Genomic DNA, 17,985 nt, shown 5'->3' on the forward strand with positions numbered 1-17,985 from the left:
CTGACTTCGGTAAAATGATGTGACGTGAGGTGCCAAACTGCGGAATATGGCGGAGGAAATACATGATTTAGCCTCAGGATTTAGCATGAATTATCATGAATAATATTAACTACTTATTTACCTCTCAGTGTCTTGAGGCAACTTAAAAAAGTACATTCTGTGTTTTTATTATTATTTAGGCAGTTAAATACTGCACAGTATTTAGTACACCATTTTCTTTATTTTCTTCCATCATACACAAGAATACGCGTGCGTGAGTCAATGTTCGCTCGTATGTGAGGCCTTGTCGCATAGTATCCTGTAGGTGGGCCATCGTGCGTGTTTTGTTTTCGATGTAAACTCGCGGAGATGAACAGGCCTGCTACAACTAACAACTAGTTATTGAACTTGAGTTCAAAATGTTCAAAGAAAACTTGACTTGAGGAGAATGTGTCATAGAAACCTGGTCTGACCAATAGGTAATTCAATATAGAGAAATTCTCAAAAAATCTCGTGATTGATTATGTCAATTAGACATACCTAATATGATAGTCCTCAGTTTTGAGATTATCTATTTTATTTCTTTAACTAAACATCTGTAGATTTCCAAGATTTCGCCAAAATGAACCAAGATACCGTTTTTAAATTTAAGTTTTTGACAGTTATTTTGCACAAAGCAACGGTTTCTTTCCATTTGCAAAGAAAATAATGAGATCTACCTACTGATGTATAGTTATGAAATTATCATCATAATTGAATTCCATTGATGGATGTTACATTTAATAATGATTTTGCATGATCCCAATACTAAGATGGAGTTGCAAGACAAGATTTTACGAATTTAATATTGACGGATTATGGACTATAGAAAATTAAGGTAACTCTTCGATTATTGTTAGTTAAATAACACACATATTGCGCGCTCTGTTACACTGTTCCGAAGTAGTTTTAGGCGAGATATTATATCGAATTGTTAATCGATGCTTTGTGTATCGATTGGAAATGTAATCGAGTGTTTAAATAAAAGTTTAATAACAACCGGTTCATACCGTATTCACAAATGATTATCTCATTTCCAATCCATACTTATTACATAGTAGATCTTGAAAATTTTACAACAATATTATATCGACATACTATATCGCCGTTTTATATCTTTATTACATTTTGGTAGTCCAATGTACCAGTATTTGAAAGGTAAAAATAAATATCAGACACATATCTACTGATTTGAGACCTTGTGATTTTTCTCGCATATTTAAAAGGTGGGTGTCAAAGTAATTTAATAATAAATGTATTGATGTGTGTTGCCACCATTATAGGCTGTAGGTACTTTTAAAATTGTCTTTGTAACACTTTGATGCTCACATTTAAAAGATCGTATATCGATATTTATACACTGTCATCAGAATATTTATATGGTTATATATTTTAAATACGTATAGCATTTTTATAGATAACATCCTAATTTTTTATAAGAGTGTAGGTTTTTAGGTAGCTAAATGGGGGAGCAGGCTAACAGTTAATTTAATATTTTTTTAATATTCAGGCTAAACATAATGACGTAGGGTGTACGTACTATAATGTAGATATGCTCGTATGTACATGGTAACATTATTTTAACGCTTTATCCAGATTTTATGGCAACACCGGCGTACTAGGTTATAGTGTGTAATAGCAACAATATTTTACCCCATTTTTGTAATGTATAATTTGTAATATTTTGTTTTTCTTTTCATTTTAACGAGCAGTACTGATAGTCTTAACTAATAAGTAGGTGTTAAGTGTGTTTATAATGATATAGCTGTAGGGTAGTCGTTCTTTACATATCTGATTATAATCTTGTATCATGGACGTCCAAATATTCATGTTGTTGCGGTATACTTCCCTGCTTTTTACTGTTGTGGAAATAATTACTGTATGATTAATATGAAAATACATAAATGTATTGAATCAAAGTACACAAAAGTTTTAGATCATAATGTTTATGTAAGTTGAAATAAAATAATTAGTACCGATGATCCGTAAATCGATTTTTAATATTATTTCCAAACTGCTGGACAGATTATAAAAACGTTGATAAGTTTAATGTTTAAATCTTTCGCCACAGAGTGAAACTTCTTGCATTGTTTATAATAATTTATAGGCAAAATTATATTATAGATTTTCATGGAATATCAACAATTTAGTAGTTACTTCCACAGCGGTTTGTGTTTAGAGAATTCAAAACTGTTTGTCCTTATAAAGTGTATTCCATAAGAAGGTTGCGTATGTAATTGATTGGTGAAATAAATGATTATTATGTCCCCTATGTGTTTTTATTATTTATTATAAACACGTATAAATATTATTTATTTGGAATATTAAGATACGTTGCATAATGGACCATATTTTTACGACATTATGACATAAAATAAAAATTTAGTCTTCAAACTCTACCAAATAACAAACTTCAAACTCGCACAAATAATGAAGTCTTAAAAGTAATTTATTTTCTGCAAATAGGCTTTAAAAAATCGCCACATAATAAGCTTTAAGCATAGGCTTAGTAACAGCAATACAATGGTGGTTCCCCAAGCACGTACAGTATGACCTAACTCAGATTACAAAACATACCCAGGTCATTTAGACCTCATTAAATAGTTCATAGACTTTAATTACTCGTATTTGAGGATATTTTTATGATTCATTTTATGAATGGACCCTAAATATCAGATGTGGTGGTTGCCAACCCAATAAAGTGGTCCAAACTTCAATAGATAGTGGTGAATAAAAGTCCCACTGTCACGGGTCTCGGAGGAAACTGGACTTAAGTGTGGTGACGAGCTGTGACCTATTATGACGTCGCGAGGGATTCCTTCCGATCGTTTTCCTCCTACGTAGTATGAAGCGTGCTATGATAGGCCTCTTTTGGTAAATTTTCTCGTAAGTGTTTCGTAATAGACGATAATGTGTGGGTTTTTACACACATAATTATAACCTTAGCCTTTGAAGAAATTTACTTCGCAAACGATTCGAAGACGAAAGTTGTTCCTGCTAGAGGTACTGGAACAATTTTCAGTGCTGGAAACGGAAAAAGTAGGGGGAGTCCGGGAGAGTTTAGCAGACAGTCCGGGAGACAATAGCCACTGCTCATATAATTTTTGTGGAACTAAATATTGCGACATAGCCACACTTCGTAGACTCCATAGGCGCGTCCCACCTCGCTCACGCATTGCCGTTGCGATTGGCAGTTTGGTTTAGGAGTGACAAGTGATAACACATTTTCGAGCCCAAAAGTAACTTTTTTCAATTTTCGATATTTGATTTCAGTTGTTTACTATAAATAGATTCCAGCATGTCATTTATATACATCGTAAATGTAATTATCCTAGTATCATTTACGGTACACAGTTTTTACTTAAGTGTTATACTTTTTTATAAAAATGTAATAATGGACAGCTTGGCCTAGGGTGGGAGACATTACCCAGGGTAATCTGGTACTTTTAATGCAGATAATCATCCAAAATTATTTGAAAGGCTTCAAATATAAAAAGGAACATCTAGAAACAGGAGCAATTTAGATCTGTCAGTAATAAGAAATGCTATAGGTATGTAACTTTGATAAAGGAAAATTTTTAGAGGTGTTACCCCAGTAGAAACCAGTTTATCCAGATCAACCAGTTTTAATAGAAAAAACGTTGCGGATTTTTTTGAAAACCTCAAAGAATTAAATTGTGACACAGAAGATTAAATTTCTTTATAGAATTATAATTTGTAGTGATTATTTTGCTTATTTTTAAACCCGGATAAAGGCTCCCTACTTGGGGGGTCAAGTCTCCCACCCAGGCGGGAGATATTAGCCAAATATCACTTTGGTTAAAATTGTTAATTACTCTTAAACTAATAATGATGTATTAAACTTTCTTAGAAGAAAATATAGCTAAATAATGTAGCTTAAGATACAATTAATAAAAATTAGCAATTTGTAAGTATAGAAATAGTTATGAGCATTTTAATGGAAGGCGGGTAAACTCTCCCGGACTCCCCCTACTGTTTTTATCCGCGACCACTTGGTTAAATTAATCGAAATAATACTTACAGGATTATAAAAGTAACAATGCATTTTAAGAAAATTAACAGCCTCCTGTTTTTGTTAGCTATGTATTTCTTTAAATAAAAACGCACTGTATTAAATCAACACATGTAAGAATTATACGTAATAAATATTATACATTATATTTTTAAAAGTTCTAAGTTAAAACAAGATAAAGCCACTGGTATTCGGCATTTTACTGATTTTACCTACAATAAATGTTACTATGGTAACATTAGTTCCGTAATATTAAGGATAGTTATATAATAAATATTCAATGAGAATAGCATTAGGGCATTAGAGGAAAATTTAATAAAGCTGTGGCCTGTGGTATAATATACAAACAAATAAGTAAATTATTGTTAGGACTTAGGACGATTTAGTTCAAGTTAGAAAATAAAAGGGATACAATCATACCTATAATTTTATCAAATACTTAATGGGTAGGTACTTACCAATTTGTCTGTGTGGTTCAAGCATAATAGAACCACTCCTAATTTTCTCGTGGATGTCGTAAGGACAACGGGAATAGACGGTAAAGGGTAACTAAGGGGCATTATTCCCACCTCTCTTTCCCACCGCTGCAACTCCTGTGTAAGGGGCAAACATGTGAACATCAAGCCTTCCTATCTATCCAGCGTGGGGAGTGATCAAATCCTCCATCCACTGGCAAATTAGAGAGACATGCTCCCCCAGTGACCTGATGATGGTGAACTTTCAAGTAAACTACCCTAGTGGACCCAAACCTGCCGTGGTATGTGCTTAAATGAGCTCAACCGTATGTACATTGCGTTAAAAATGTTACGTTACGTTCACAAGCGCCGCATGCGGTCCGCATCCGCTGTGAACCGAACCGCTGCCGGGACGCGTGCTAAAACTATTATAAATACATGCAAACCGTCCTAATGGTCACTCCCAAGCTGTCCTCCGGACAACTATAACCTACAGGACAACTATACAAGGCTCTGCCTTGACAGTTGATCCTCAACATCATCCTCAAAACCTTCACGACGAGGTCAGGATATCGGTTAATTCAAAAATTTGAATTCGCTACCATGAAGTTGTTTGTGCTACTGTGTTTGTGCGAAGCAGTGGCCGGGAGTGTATTGGATTTGACTAAAAATGGTGAGTAGGAAATATTTTTTACTCTTTTTTGACAAAAAAGGTTTTTTATTTGGAAAAGCTGTGTGACAGCGCTACTGCTCGTAATACGCTCGTTTAGTTAGTGGGTTGAGTGATAAACTAAATTAAGTTCCTGGTTGATAGTTGATCTTCATAGATTAATTTTATTAGAATACTACTTTCCCAAAACTGTGATACCACCACTTAGTAATGAGTGTAAATTCGTCTCCTGGTTAAGGTCTATCACCATGAATGTAACCATGAAAATTAGCAACTTTTTAGGATAACATAAAACTTTAGCATACTTACACTGTAGATACTGAACTGATGTTTTTGTGAGTTTCATTTAGACGTTCCTCGAAGCCCAGTTGATGCGACTTTCGAATCTCTAGCAAACGGCATCATATCTCAAAACCGTCCAAAACTAATTAAAGTGGTGTTGATTTTTTTGCGATTTTCCGATTTTAATCTGATCATAATTGTAATGAAATCAGAATAAGAATCGATTATGATATTAGTTTGGTATTGTTTTGGTTCATTCATAAAACTATGAATGTATCTTAAATTCTTCTCAATGGGCCTGGACAGGGAAATCCAGACAAACATAGTGCATGTTGTGGTCACATACACGTCATTCATTCATGTTGTTATTTACATGCGTGTAATATCAATGAATGAATTGTGGAATACAAATTCCTAATATTCCCCTAAGAAATGACTTTAAAACTGGCGAGTTACTCATTACTCGCCGGAGTTTTAAACTCATTTTGAATTAAAATGAATTAACTAACCGTAATTAATTTAAAAGAAAGGTATGAAGCTTTTTATTTGTAAAATATTAGGCTGAAAAGAAGTGCTTAGGAAACTGGCTACCTGGGCTTCATTTCATTCTTCATTCCGTAGGAAATCTTCTAGTAGAGTTATCGTCATAATTTTTTTTAGATAATACGTTAACAAAATATTGTCTTACCATCTCCAGAACACAAAACCCAGCATAGAAGCGATCTCAAACCCGCTCGGCTATTTATAAGGGACTCTACATCTTTCAATAAAACGGTTCTAAATTCATTCAAGAAATCATCCTAGTAATTAAATCAATATCCAGATCACAAATGCGGCGTAGAAGCGAGCTCCAACCCGCTCCATCACGAGCCTTGGCTGGTGCACTTGGAGTACTACCGACGCGGCGCGCGCGCAGACATCCGATGTGGCGGTACCCTCATTTCGAAGCGGCATATCCTCACGGCTGCGCACTGCGTCAACAAGGGCGTTGGAGCTTCTAAACCTACCAGGTATGATTATTTTTATTTATCTTCAAATAAAGTCGCAAATTAATGGAAAGTGGTGATCAGGCTGAAGGTCGAAGATGCTTCACCTGGAATACTCAATTTCAGAGGAACTGGCTACAATATTTCCAACATTAACATTATTGTTAGGAGTATGACATTATCAATGTTGTTAATATGAGACTTCACTAATCAGAGGTGGAATTGTGTAAAGCAATCGTAATCATTTGACAGTTCATAACGTACGATTATACTGTCAAACGCTTTGTTTAACTGACTTTGTCGTACGTTATGAACTGTCAAATGATTACGATTGCTTTACACACACAATTCCACCTCAGACTTAAATAAAAGCTTCGATTGGTAACACGCTAGTATGACAAAGGATGAAAGCTCTTGCATCAACACAACTATAAAAATTTAACCAAAAGTTTCCATTATAATTACGATTGTAGAGTCATATACCGAAGTGCGTAACGTATGCTGTGGTCAAGTGTGTGACGAAGCAAGAGGTACTCTACATTTGGTCTAACAACTAAGCTAACGTAGTAATAAAACTTTCCTGTGTTTGCTAAATATGCTCAGAGTTTCTACTGTGGTCTTCTTAATAGAAATGCTTTTTATTACGTTTTTAAATGAGGGCATTTCGTACAAGTATGTCTCTACGCAGCACAACTCATCCCATCTATCCATCGCATTGCATACGTAGTAAGCCTTTTAAAGCCAAATGCGACCTCCAAAAATAAAACTGATCATTACAGCCGCTCTTAACTGACCTATACCTTTGATACCTATACCTTTGTCGGCCGTTTGGTGTAGTGGTTCAGAACGGACTACTATGCCGAGAGGTCCCGGGTTCGATTCCCGGCCGGGCAGAAATTGAAATGATGAATTTTAATTTCTGTGACGGGTCTGGGTGTGACTATGTATAATATTTATGTATTTAAAAAAAAAGTATATAAGCACCCATAACACAAGCATTAAGTTGCTTACTTTGGGGCTAGCTGGCGCTGTGTGAAATTGTCCAAAGATTTATTATTATTATTTCTTTATTCAATTTTCTTTCTTATTTTTAATTTTTTCTTTTTACAATGTACCTAATTATCAAAAAATAAAAATTGTTGGCAAATAACCCCCATAACATTATAAACACAAAAATCTTAAAAATAGTTATTATTATTATTATTATACCTTTTCCATTGCAGCTTAGTAGCACGTCTTGGCGAGTACGACCTATCAACAGCGGTGGACTGCGCAGACGGCGTGTGCGCACATCTCCCAGTGAAGATCAACGTCGCTGCGATCGAAGTGCACCCGCTCTACGACGATAGGGACCACGATGTGGCGATACTGACGTTGGAGAGAGACGCGCCTTATACTGGTCAGTGGTTGATTGTTTATCTATTTATACTTTAATGTCACAAGGCGAACTTAATGCCATTGGGCATTCTTTGTCTGTTAAGCTTTGGGTTAGACAGAAAAAAATCGTACACGGTTTTGTTGACAAAAATACAACGTATTAGCATTGGGTAGTTGACACCATTAATAACAAGACACCCTTCTTTAATCCTTCAAGGCCCGCGAATCTAGACACAATAGATAATCAATTGTTATGACATTAATTAATGCCGTCTGGGACTCAAGCGGTTAAAAAAAACTAAAATGTAGACCTGTTTGAGGTGCTTTTCAATTTGCTGCATAGTTTATAATATTTTCAGTAGCTTTGAAATTATTAAATTAGTGACGTCATTATACGTTTGGGGATTATGACGTCATCAGGTTGCGATCTCTATTGCAGGGTTTCCCAATTTTTATACTTGGAACCCTAATTGATTATACTTTTCCTAGCGGAACCCCCGTACTACTCCGCCCGCACGCCCTGCCCCTCCCTTGTGCGTAAACAAGTCGGTGCGAGCGAACAACGTTGGTCACGAAACGTGGGATAATATTTTTTACGGAACCCTTGCGGCCTTTCCACGGAACTCCAGGGTTCCGCGGACCACCATTCGGGAACCGCTGCTCTATTGATTTCAAACATCGAAAAGAATGTTTAATACCGCAGTTTCCTAATTTACTTTTGTTCTTTGACAGATACTATCAGACCGGTGTGTCTACCTTCAGGCAAGCTTCCAGAAAACGCTGTTTTAACAGCATCGGGCTGGGGTGAAGATTTCACCAAAGGTGTTTACAGCCACGTCAAGAAAAACCTCCACCTACCCTACTGGTCAACCTCAAGGTGTAAATCAGCGTATAAACACCTCCTTTTACCAGAGCCTATAATATGTGCAGGGGGAGAAAAGGATGTTGACACTTGCAGGGGAGATTCTGGAGGACCCCTCACTTGGGGGGTGAATAGGAAGGAATTGTGGGGGGTGACTAGTACGGGCAACACTATTTGCGGAACGAAAGGCTACCCAGGGATTTACACTAGTGTTGTCCACCATTTGGAGTGGATTGAAAAGATTATAAACAAATGAATTTGTATTAAGGTGGAATGGATTTAAAAAGCACTGATTAAGTAGTTCTATTATGGTATCTAATAGACTAGAAAAAAAAGCTTTAAAAAGAAAACCCCTAAATATGTTAACATATTAACATAGGCAGTTGATTTTAATTAAGCTTTATTTGTTTTACGTTGACATTACTGTCAGAATATATGAAAAAAAAAATGAAAAAACTGAAACAGTTTTCTTAATCAACTAATGTTACCTAAGTTACTCGATTACATACAATTTGTACCTACATAACTTTGATGTGATTAGACGTAGTTTTAAACTACATTACTTTTAATATTCTGGTTTAACCAAGTTTTAAAATAAGCCTGTGATATTTAGTTCAATGTGAGATAATATTCAGTAGGTATTTATAGGTATCAAATGCCTAAAAGGAAAATTAACATTGAATTCTATACTTTATTGTTGTAGAGGAAAATCGGTATTATATAAACACTAATTTTAGATTATTATTTGGAAACAACGATTGTGTAATTTTGTATTGAAGCATGTAAACAATCTGGAAAGAGATAACGAAAAATTAAATTAAATTAAATAAAAAATTCTTTTAGAGAAATAAATGTCTTAAACCATAAAAATAAAGTTCCGATTTTACTGAAAACGGATTTTTTTTTCATTTCTCGCATATTAATATGAAAATATAGTGTAGGTGCTGTAAAACTTCCCATTCCGTAATTCTCCTTAAATTGTTTAAACCTTTTTTATTTTATTTTTGTAGCGTTAAAGTTGCAAAAACCCAGGGAAAGGGGAATTTTGGATTTACTCAAATTCATTTGGTGCAATTACCTAGTCGTGGGGCATTTTGTACCCTTGCACAACATAATAAGGTTAAAATTAATTCGGCAAAGAGTTGAAATAAAGGACCTCATAATTTATCTAACATTTATTTTAATCCTAGATCAAAATTGTATAGAAATCAAACAACAATCATTAAGATGAATAATCAGTCTTCTTGTAGATATTTTTTATCATTTTCTTTTCACGAACTTACAAAATATTTCTCATACAATTATTATTATTAATGTTTTACACAATAATGAGTTTGACTAGGCAAAGTTCGAAATATACGTCAAGAAATAATGTCTATAAATTTTAACCATGAAAAAAGTCGGGTTTTTAACGCATTCTATGATAACTCTTATGAGTGTTACAATAATAACACAGGCCTGCAAAAAAAAATTTTTTTTTTGGTGCAGGTCTTTTTGTTTATACGATCGATAATATGGGTAATGTACAATATATTGACATACTTTATTTCAAGTCATCAGCTCTAGTTTGTCGACTACCCTCATTTTAGTTTTTTTCCCGTCTTGTTCGCAAATAGTCATTATTACAATAACATCGATAAATTTTATGTTACTATTTAGCTATGGATAGTACGTCCAGATGTTGTGTTACCGATCCTGATTCATTTTGATAAGTTTGTGGTGAATACTACTGAAATATCAGCGTGAAACCATCAAAAACACGGCAAATTTTTTGTATTTTGCTTACTTCGGTATTGAAATTCAATACAAAGGTAAGGTGTAGGTGCCTCAAATTGTATGTATAATGTGGGTTGAACGTCTGCGAAGATACTAGAAAGGCACACGTAAGTTTTTGAAGCTTGGAGTGCCTATGATATGGAGAAAATGGCCAATATTTCCAGTTAATTTAACAGAAATTTCCAAGTTTAAGTACTGAAAAACTAAAAGCAGGTATATTTGATGGACTTCAAATAACTGTATTAATAAAAGACTCCACTAAATTTAAGATTTCTATGAACGATGCGGAAAGGTTTGCGTGGAAATCTTTTGTAGCAGTTGTACAAAATTTCCTGGGAAAGCATAAGGCTGACAACTATGTAGAATTAGTATAGGATGTGCTGGTTCAATTCAAAGATTTAGGCTGTTATATAGGTATAAAATTACACTATTTTAACAGTAAACTAGATCAATTCCAACAAAATTTAGGAGAACTAAGCGAAGAACAAGGAAATCGTTTTCACCAAGACATAAATCAATGGAAAATAGTTACCAAGGAAGATGGGACGCTCATATGATGACCGACTACTGTTGGAGAATCATGCGAGATTGCCCAAGTAAGTTTCATTTGAAAAAATCACTCAAAAGACAATTTCTTGGTGTTTAATGCTAATAAAAATACATATTTAATGTGAAAATTGTTTTTTAGTTATCTCGGGAACTAGAGCTGATAGAGAAAAACTGATTACATTTTTGATATCGCCATGCAAGACATACTTAAAATCAGGTCTTAAATCCCCGGCACCAAAATGGCTGTAGGCCAGTGTAATCATTATTACGTTGAAGTTGAAATAATTATAGAATTATTTCTTGACGGATTTTACAGGGTGTTTGTTTTAACTATTGCAATATCTTGGGAGAAAATAATTTGACGATTTCCGTGAAAAATGTTGCCCAATTTGGATATAGCGTCATTTACTCATAGACTATACAAAGCTACCAGACAGCTGTAGATATTTTGATAAATAATGTAAACATGGAATTTTATGCTGGTAGAAATCGTAAATCTTTATCTTTGCGAAAGTTGTCTCACAGGATACAGCTATTTATTATTCAAACATCCTGTGCATTTATGATATTTACAATGACACATTGGCTGGGTAAAGAGTTTCAGTATTCTTACAGTATTCTAACTTTTAAATAGGCATTAAAATATTAACAATGAAGTACCTCACCAGTAAAAGTTATACTCAAAATAAACGACTCAAAAATACACTCAAATTTTGTAAAAAAAAAAAGCACCAACTGGCAGTGAGTACTTAGAAGCGTAAAAACTATTAAATGTTAAGCCCAGCCGTGAACTAGTTAAGAATTATATACATTTTATATACAGTCCTATCTAAAGATTCTAAAATACAAAATAACAGGTTTCTAAAGGCATAAACAATTTATAAAGTTCTCAAATCAAAACAAAGGGATTAAAATTTATAAACTTCAAATAAACTTGATCCTAATGTTCCTTTGAATAAAGTTGATTCTTGGACTTTAAAAATCCAAGACTTCTTTGCCTAGTTATCTATGGTGGGGGGTTCTGCAGACTTCTGGAAAGAAAAGGAAAACAAATTTTAAACACAATTCGGCTAATTCATATTCAATTTAAGCACTTTAAAATCATAGAGATGTTTATCGGTAATATGTATTAGAGTAAGTACTTATACATATAACTTAATTATATTATATAAAATTTGGACCTCGGTTTCTTCCCCCTATGGGATGAATTTAAAAAAATCCGGGCGCCTGCAACATAACAACTAGGTGACTTTCAGCGCAATTCGTTCAAGGGGTTTGAGCTGTATGTTGATGAATCAGTTAATTACAAAATATGCTTTTTAATATACAGCTTTTGATAAAGCCCGTAATACAGACAGAAAAATCGACGGAGATTAATAAAAGAGTTCTATTTGGTATGGAACCCCTTACTTACTTCTTGGAACACTCTTCAACGTAGACTTAGAGATACTATCACTGTCCTCTGACTCAGAACACACTTGAAAACTGGTCTCTGTAACAAAAATGGTGTGTATTGTATTATTAATTAGCATTTAGACACCCCGTATAATATAGACGTTTCCGCTGATGTAGTTGGGTGGGGTTAATCAGTAAAACGTGGTATGGAACATTACACCGATTTGGTATCGGCCGATTCCTCGTACAAATTGAAAGAAGACTCAACTATCGGCCGAATAACAGTCTTCTGATTCTGATAGAGTAGTAGGAATAGGACCACATCCCCACTCTTCTCATGGATGTCAGAGGCGACTATGGAAGATATACAGGATGGAAACGATAAGTGATCGCACTCGATTATTTCTAAACTATACAAGATATCAATAAACTAGTTATTGATCCTGAAAGTGCTTCATGAGCTCTATCAAACGGTATTAATAATGGGTTACAGAATAAACTGGATCTATCCGAAACTTCAATGTTTCCAGCTTCCATACATTTGGTAAAGTCACATTATTTTAAAAACTACATATGATATCGTAAAACTGATTACTGATTCTAAAAGTGCTTCACAAGCTCTATCCAATGGTATCAATAATAGGTTACAGAATAAACTGGATCTAACCAAAAATTCAATGTTTCCTTCTTCCATACATTTAGTACTACCACAGTCATGACACTCATCTCTTGACAATATTATAGCAAGTAAAGCCTAAAACCAATGTTTTTCATTAATAATTTAAAATAAGAATACAATTTACGAGTTTATTTTAAGTATTTATTATTAAATTAAAAAAATTACACTAATATTGTGTGTCTGGCATACATTTAGTATGGAAGCTGGAAACATTGAATTTTCAGATAGATCCAGTTTATTCTGTAACTTATTATTGGTACCGTTTGAAAGAGCTCATTAAGCACTTTCAGGATCAGTAACCAGTTTTTTAATATCTTGTATAGTTAAGAAATAATCGAGTGAGATCACTTAACGTTTCCACCCTGTATGCCTCCCCAATCCGTCTGGCCAGGGATGGGGAGTAAAATGTCAAACTCCTCCATTTGTCTCTGTTAAATTGGAGAGGATCGTGCTCTTGCAGTGGAGAGTTACGTCCATATTCACAAACATTACTATGAGGTTTCACGCGTGGACGCACAGGGTGACACACAATCAATCACAGAGCTCTATTCTAGTCGGCCGTTTGGTGTAGTGGTTCGAAACGGACTACTATTCCGGAGGTAGCGGGTTCGATTCCCGCACAGTACAAACATTTGTGTGCATGAACATATTTGTTTGTATTGGACTGGGTGTTTTCTAAGTATGTATTTACAAAAAAAAAAGTATTTAAGAATGTTTATATCCGTTGTCTAGTACCCATAGTACAAGCTTTGCTTAGTTTGGGACTAGAAGCGCAGTGTAAAATGTCCAAGGATATTTATTTATTTATTAAATGCTGTGCGTTCGATATGCTGCTACACTTAGGCAAACATCGTTTGTGAATACGGGCGTAAATGACCTGATGACGATGAAAGATATTAATGGACTTAGGTAATTTAAATATTTATTTATTTATTACCTGTATCATATCTCGCGTGTTTGTTGTGTCGACTGGGCATGTCCTGGTTTTCCACATGCCCAAAGGTGCGGAAACCAACCGCGAATTGAGCGTATGGACTTATTTCGTACAGTTCTGAAAAAACAAATATCATTTCTATGGACCTATCTTATCGTTGCAAAACTGTGCAATTTAAATTGTAATTGCTTTGCTGTACTCTTTTTCCTTTAATTTTTTTCAGTAGTATGAGTGTGTAGGGGTAAGCATAATAATATGATATTCCGATACAAATTGACCTTTTGCCCACGGTTTCGCGAATTTTTATCTGACAAAGACATACTGCGTTCGAGTTTTCCTTTAAAAAACCGGGATAAAAACTATCCTATGTTCTTTCCCGGGATTCAAACTATCTCTATTCCAATTTTTATGTACCTACTAGCTGACCCGGCGAACTCTGTTCCGCCTTAAAGCAATAAATAAGCCATCGCAATTTTTCCTTATTTGCTCACCGTTTAGACCTACCCTGGACTACGACAAACATTTTAAAACCAAAATCAGCTCAATCGGCCCAGCCGTTCTCGAGTTTTAATCAGACTAACGAACAGCAATTCATTTTTATTTATATTAGATTAGATTAGATAGATTAAAATAGGTGAACACACTTTCGCATTATAATAAGGATTAGGATGGTGGTCGTCGTGGTAGATTGTTTTCAAAGTCAAACTAAAAAAAACTCTTAATACGTGATATTTTCTCACCATGCTTGCTATTGTTCCTCAAATGCAGCGGCGCGCTGTATATCCTGTTCTGTGCGTTGAGAGCCGTCTCCTTGGCGTTGGCCAGGTTGGTGTGCGACGTGTTGGCTGTTAAGTTGCCGCTCTCAGACTTGTTGTCCACCGTTATGGAGTCGCGGTACTCGGTGAGGTTGCCGCTTCTGGGAAATATTTGGAGATCAATAGCACTCTAAGGCTATGTTCACATGTAACGCGCGTTAACGCAGGTCAACGCGGAATTTTTATAAAGAGTTCACATGACAAGCGCCGACGCGCGTTGCGAGGAGCTCATCAGTCTGTTTCGATAGAGCTTAGAAAATGGACGTGGAAGAAGCTATTGCGATGGAAGCGCGCGCTCATCTGTATGCTTACCTTGAGTTTACGTACTCGCTAGCGAGTATGTAGCGATCACACCTAACGTAAGCTCATGGTAAGCACACTGAACAGTCAACAGACGTTACATAGCTGTCAAAGCGCACGTCAACGCGCGATCGCCTGCGTCTAGAGACTTTTTCTCTGAGCGCCGCGTCAACGCGCGCTCATGCAATCGGTCGTATGTAAATACTACGATGTCTAGTCGCGCGATTTGAAAACGCGCGTTAAAATTTTGCCATCTGAACATAGCCTAAAGGTACAGTTTCAAAGCCTACTAGTAGCAGCTGGCGACTTGTTGCCGTGACATCTGGTTACTGTGTATTTCTACAGACAAAGTGACGCTGGCAACAGAAGCTATTTCAATAATAGCGCGACGACACGCGTCATCTGTTACGACTTCATTACCTACTTCAGGGTAGTTTAATCGATTTCCGATAAAATTTCAGATTGTTTCTGACATAGCACCACGGGCGTACTCCTGGCCTAGGAGAAGGTACTTTGGCCCAGGGGAGAGCAATTTTTAGACAGACCCATGGGCCTATACATTTGAGGACGAAAGTAGAGGCTTACGTTTTCCAGTGGATAACTCCTGTGACCCTTCCAATGTCCCTGGATCTTGAAGATCATGCAAAAATAAATGAATATCTAATTAAATAATTACCTTTGTCTTTTGACGAGGATGTAGATACAGCTCAGCAGGCATATCGTGAGCAGGATGGAGCTGCAGATGATGACTAGCATATTCAGGTCGAACAGGTCAGACGGAGGCCCGATCTCACCTGAAAAATATTTTTTACAGGAGTAAAGTTTGTAAGTTAATTTGTGCGAAGTACTCTGTGCACTCAAAAATTGTTTCACCAATAAAAATCATTATTACCTATAAATGCCACGCCGGCAAACTCTGGAACTTACTGAACTCAAAAATTGTTTCACCAATAGTCAAAATCATTATTCCTAATGCCACGCAGGCAAAGCAACGTAAAAATTTATAATCTCACGATCTCGACATCGCACAGGAATCGTTCTCTACAAAATATAGATCCTTTGATTCGAAAGAGTTAAGTCACTGAGAGCACTGCACCACGGAGGCCCTGGAATTGGTGTAAGAGACGATCTGGTGAAGGTCGCGGGAAGTACCTGGATGCGGGTAGCGACCGATCGTCGTACAAATCCTTAGGAGCCTATGTCCAATTGTCCAGCAGTGGACGTCACTTGACTTAACTGAACGAACGAAGAGCAATGTCTATCAATAAAAAGAATTCCAACTCACTCCCATCCTCATTCTTCGTGGCGTAACTATACGTAGTGGTAACACTTCCAGCCTCGTTCACAGCGGTGATCCGGACCTGGTACCAGGTTCCAGATGCCAGGTCTCCGATGGCGAAGGACCCGGTCCTGTATGACGGGCTCTTGGACTGGTAGAGGCTTGGAAGACCCCACGAAGGCAGGTTGGTGTAAGCCTGGAAGAAATGTCATGACATTCAAGCTTGTAGCTTTCCGCTATTGGTACATTTTTAAAAGACTTTAACCTTTGGCGTGCTATTGAGCCGCGCAAAACTGCACCCCCAACTGCTACGGTTTTCAAATGATGTTTCAAAATGACCAAAGTAGTCTTGTCTTAGATCTGAGACAAAGCAGTTGACAGAGGTTGCACAGATATGAGACAAAGCATAGGAGAGGTTAAAATTTACTAAAACTGATCATGATTAGAGATCCAGATTGATAATAAACTCTACATAACCAGTTCATCATCATAATTTCCAGACTGGCTGGTTGATCGATCATCATCCAGCGCCTTTCTGCAACCGCTATAGAGTGTTCTGTCCACCATGTGGAATGTGGATGGATGTCTCACGCTACGTTTGACGACTACGTGGCCTCCATTCCAGAACCTTGTCCCATCAGCTGTCAGTTCTGCATGCTATATTCATAACCCATTGCCACTTCAACTTGCTGATCCAGGACTATGTCAGCCACTTTAATTCGTTACGGATCTCCTCATCACTTTAGATCTCAACGAAGCTAAGCTAAATAGATGCGGGCAGCGCAGGATCGGTTGTTGGGGAAATCCTTGGGCCTTTTGTCCAGCAGTGGCCGTCATTTGGCAGAAACGAACAAACGAAACTAAACTATTGATCGTTTTATCCACGAAGTCGTGCCCCACCAATTTTTGGTCTCGGTCGCGCGGGGTGCGGGGAGTTTGATTCGAGCAATCCGAGCGTCATATTGTAGTGTGCGTGTGCACTCATGGATAATTTAGCGTGTACCGATAACACTCAAAAATTAGCAGAAGAATGGTGGGGCGCATCTTCGTGGATGAAACGATCTATATATAAAAAAAACTCGTTACCAGTGTATTATGTGCCCGTATCCACCCCCTGGTCCCAAGGGGGCGGTACTCGGCCTCCCAGGAGGTGAGCTCGCAGCCGCCGTCGTCCCAGCCGGCCAGCTGTACTTGGATATGACTGCTGTTGCTCCACAGCCACTCGTTGCTGGTAGGAGGTATTGGACCTGGCGGAAAGTTAAATCTTTTTTAAAGAAGCAGCAAAAGCGCTTTGTAAAAGCCCATTTGCATGGATTAAATTGATGACTTTTTCTGACCTGAATCTGTGGGAGAAAGAAACTAAGTATTTCACGGTGGATTTATTTAGTTAGACCCAGATGAAAACCATCTAGCTATAATATTCCCGCAAAATTTTAAATTTAATTATTCATTTGCTTCTGTCACTTGCACAGTGCACTTGAATCTTGATCTGTTTTTTTTTCACCATGCGTGTTACCAATAGCGATACGTCATGCGATTTCATGTCGCTTATTTGATTGTGATGGGTTCCTCCTA

The 17,985-nt window shown here is 36.6% G+C and overlaps 2 protein-coding genes across 2 annotated transcripts; one reads left to right on the forward strand and one right to left on the reverse strand.

Moving 5' to 3' along the window:
* Nucleotides 1–4,985: 4,985 nt before the first annotated feature.
* On the forward strand, nucleotides 4,986–9,146 carry LOC135083272 (phenoloxidase-activating enzyme 1-like). The gene is made up of 4 exons (XM_063978013.1): nucleotides 4,986–5,179; nucleotides 6,282–6,468; nucleotides 7,668–7,843; nucleotides 8,554–9,146. The coding sequence occupies exons 1-4, from the start codon at nucleotides 5,110–5,112 to the stop codon at nucleotides 8,937–8,939; spliced, it is 819 nt and encodes a 272-aa protein (XP_063834083.1). The 5' UTR covers nucleotides 4,986–5,109; the 3' UTR covers nucleotides 8,940–9,146.
* Nucleotides 9,147–11,270: 2,124 nt separating this feature from the next.
* Nucleotides 11,271–17,917, reverse strand: LOC135083195 (cell adhesion molecule DSCAM-like). The gene is made up of 8 exons (XM_063977929.1): nucleotides 17,875–17,917; nucleotides 17,497–17,657; nucleotides 16,417–16,606; nucleotides 15,808–15,925; nucleotides 14,757–14,932; nucleotides 14,020–14,133; nucleotides 12,423–12,500; nucleotides 11,271–12,039 (listed from the first exon to the last, which is right to left on the reverse strand). Exons 1-8 carry the CDS (start codon nucleotides 17,915–17,917, stop codon nucleotides 12,011–12,013), a joined length of 909 nt encoding a protein of 302 aa, XP_063833999.1. The 3' UTR covers nucleotides 11,271–12,010.
* Nucleotides 17,918–17,985: the final 68 nt, after the last annotated feature.

Source organism: Ostrinia nubilalis, chromosome 23 (assembly GCF_963855985.1).
Source record: "Ostrinia nubilalis chromosome 23, ilOstNubi1.1, whole genome shotgun sequence".
NCBI lineage: Eukaryota > Metazoa > Arthropoda > Insecta > Lepidoptera > Crambidae > Ostrinia > Ostrinia nubilalis.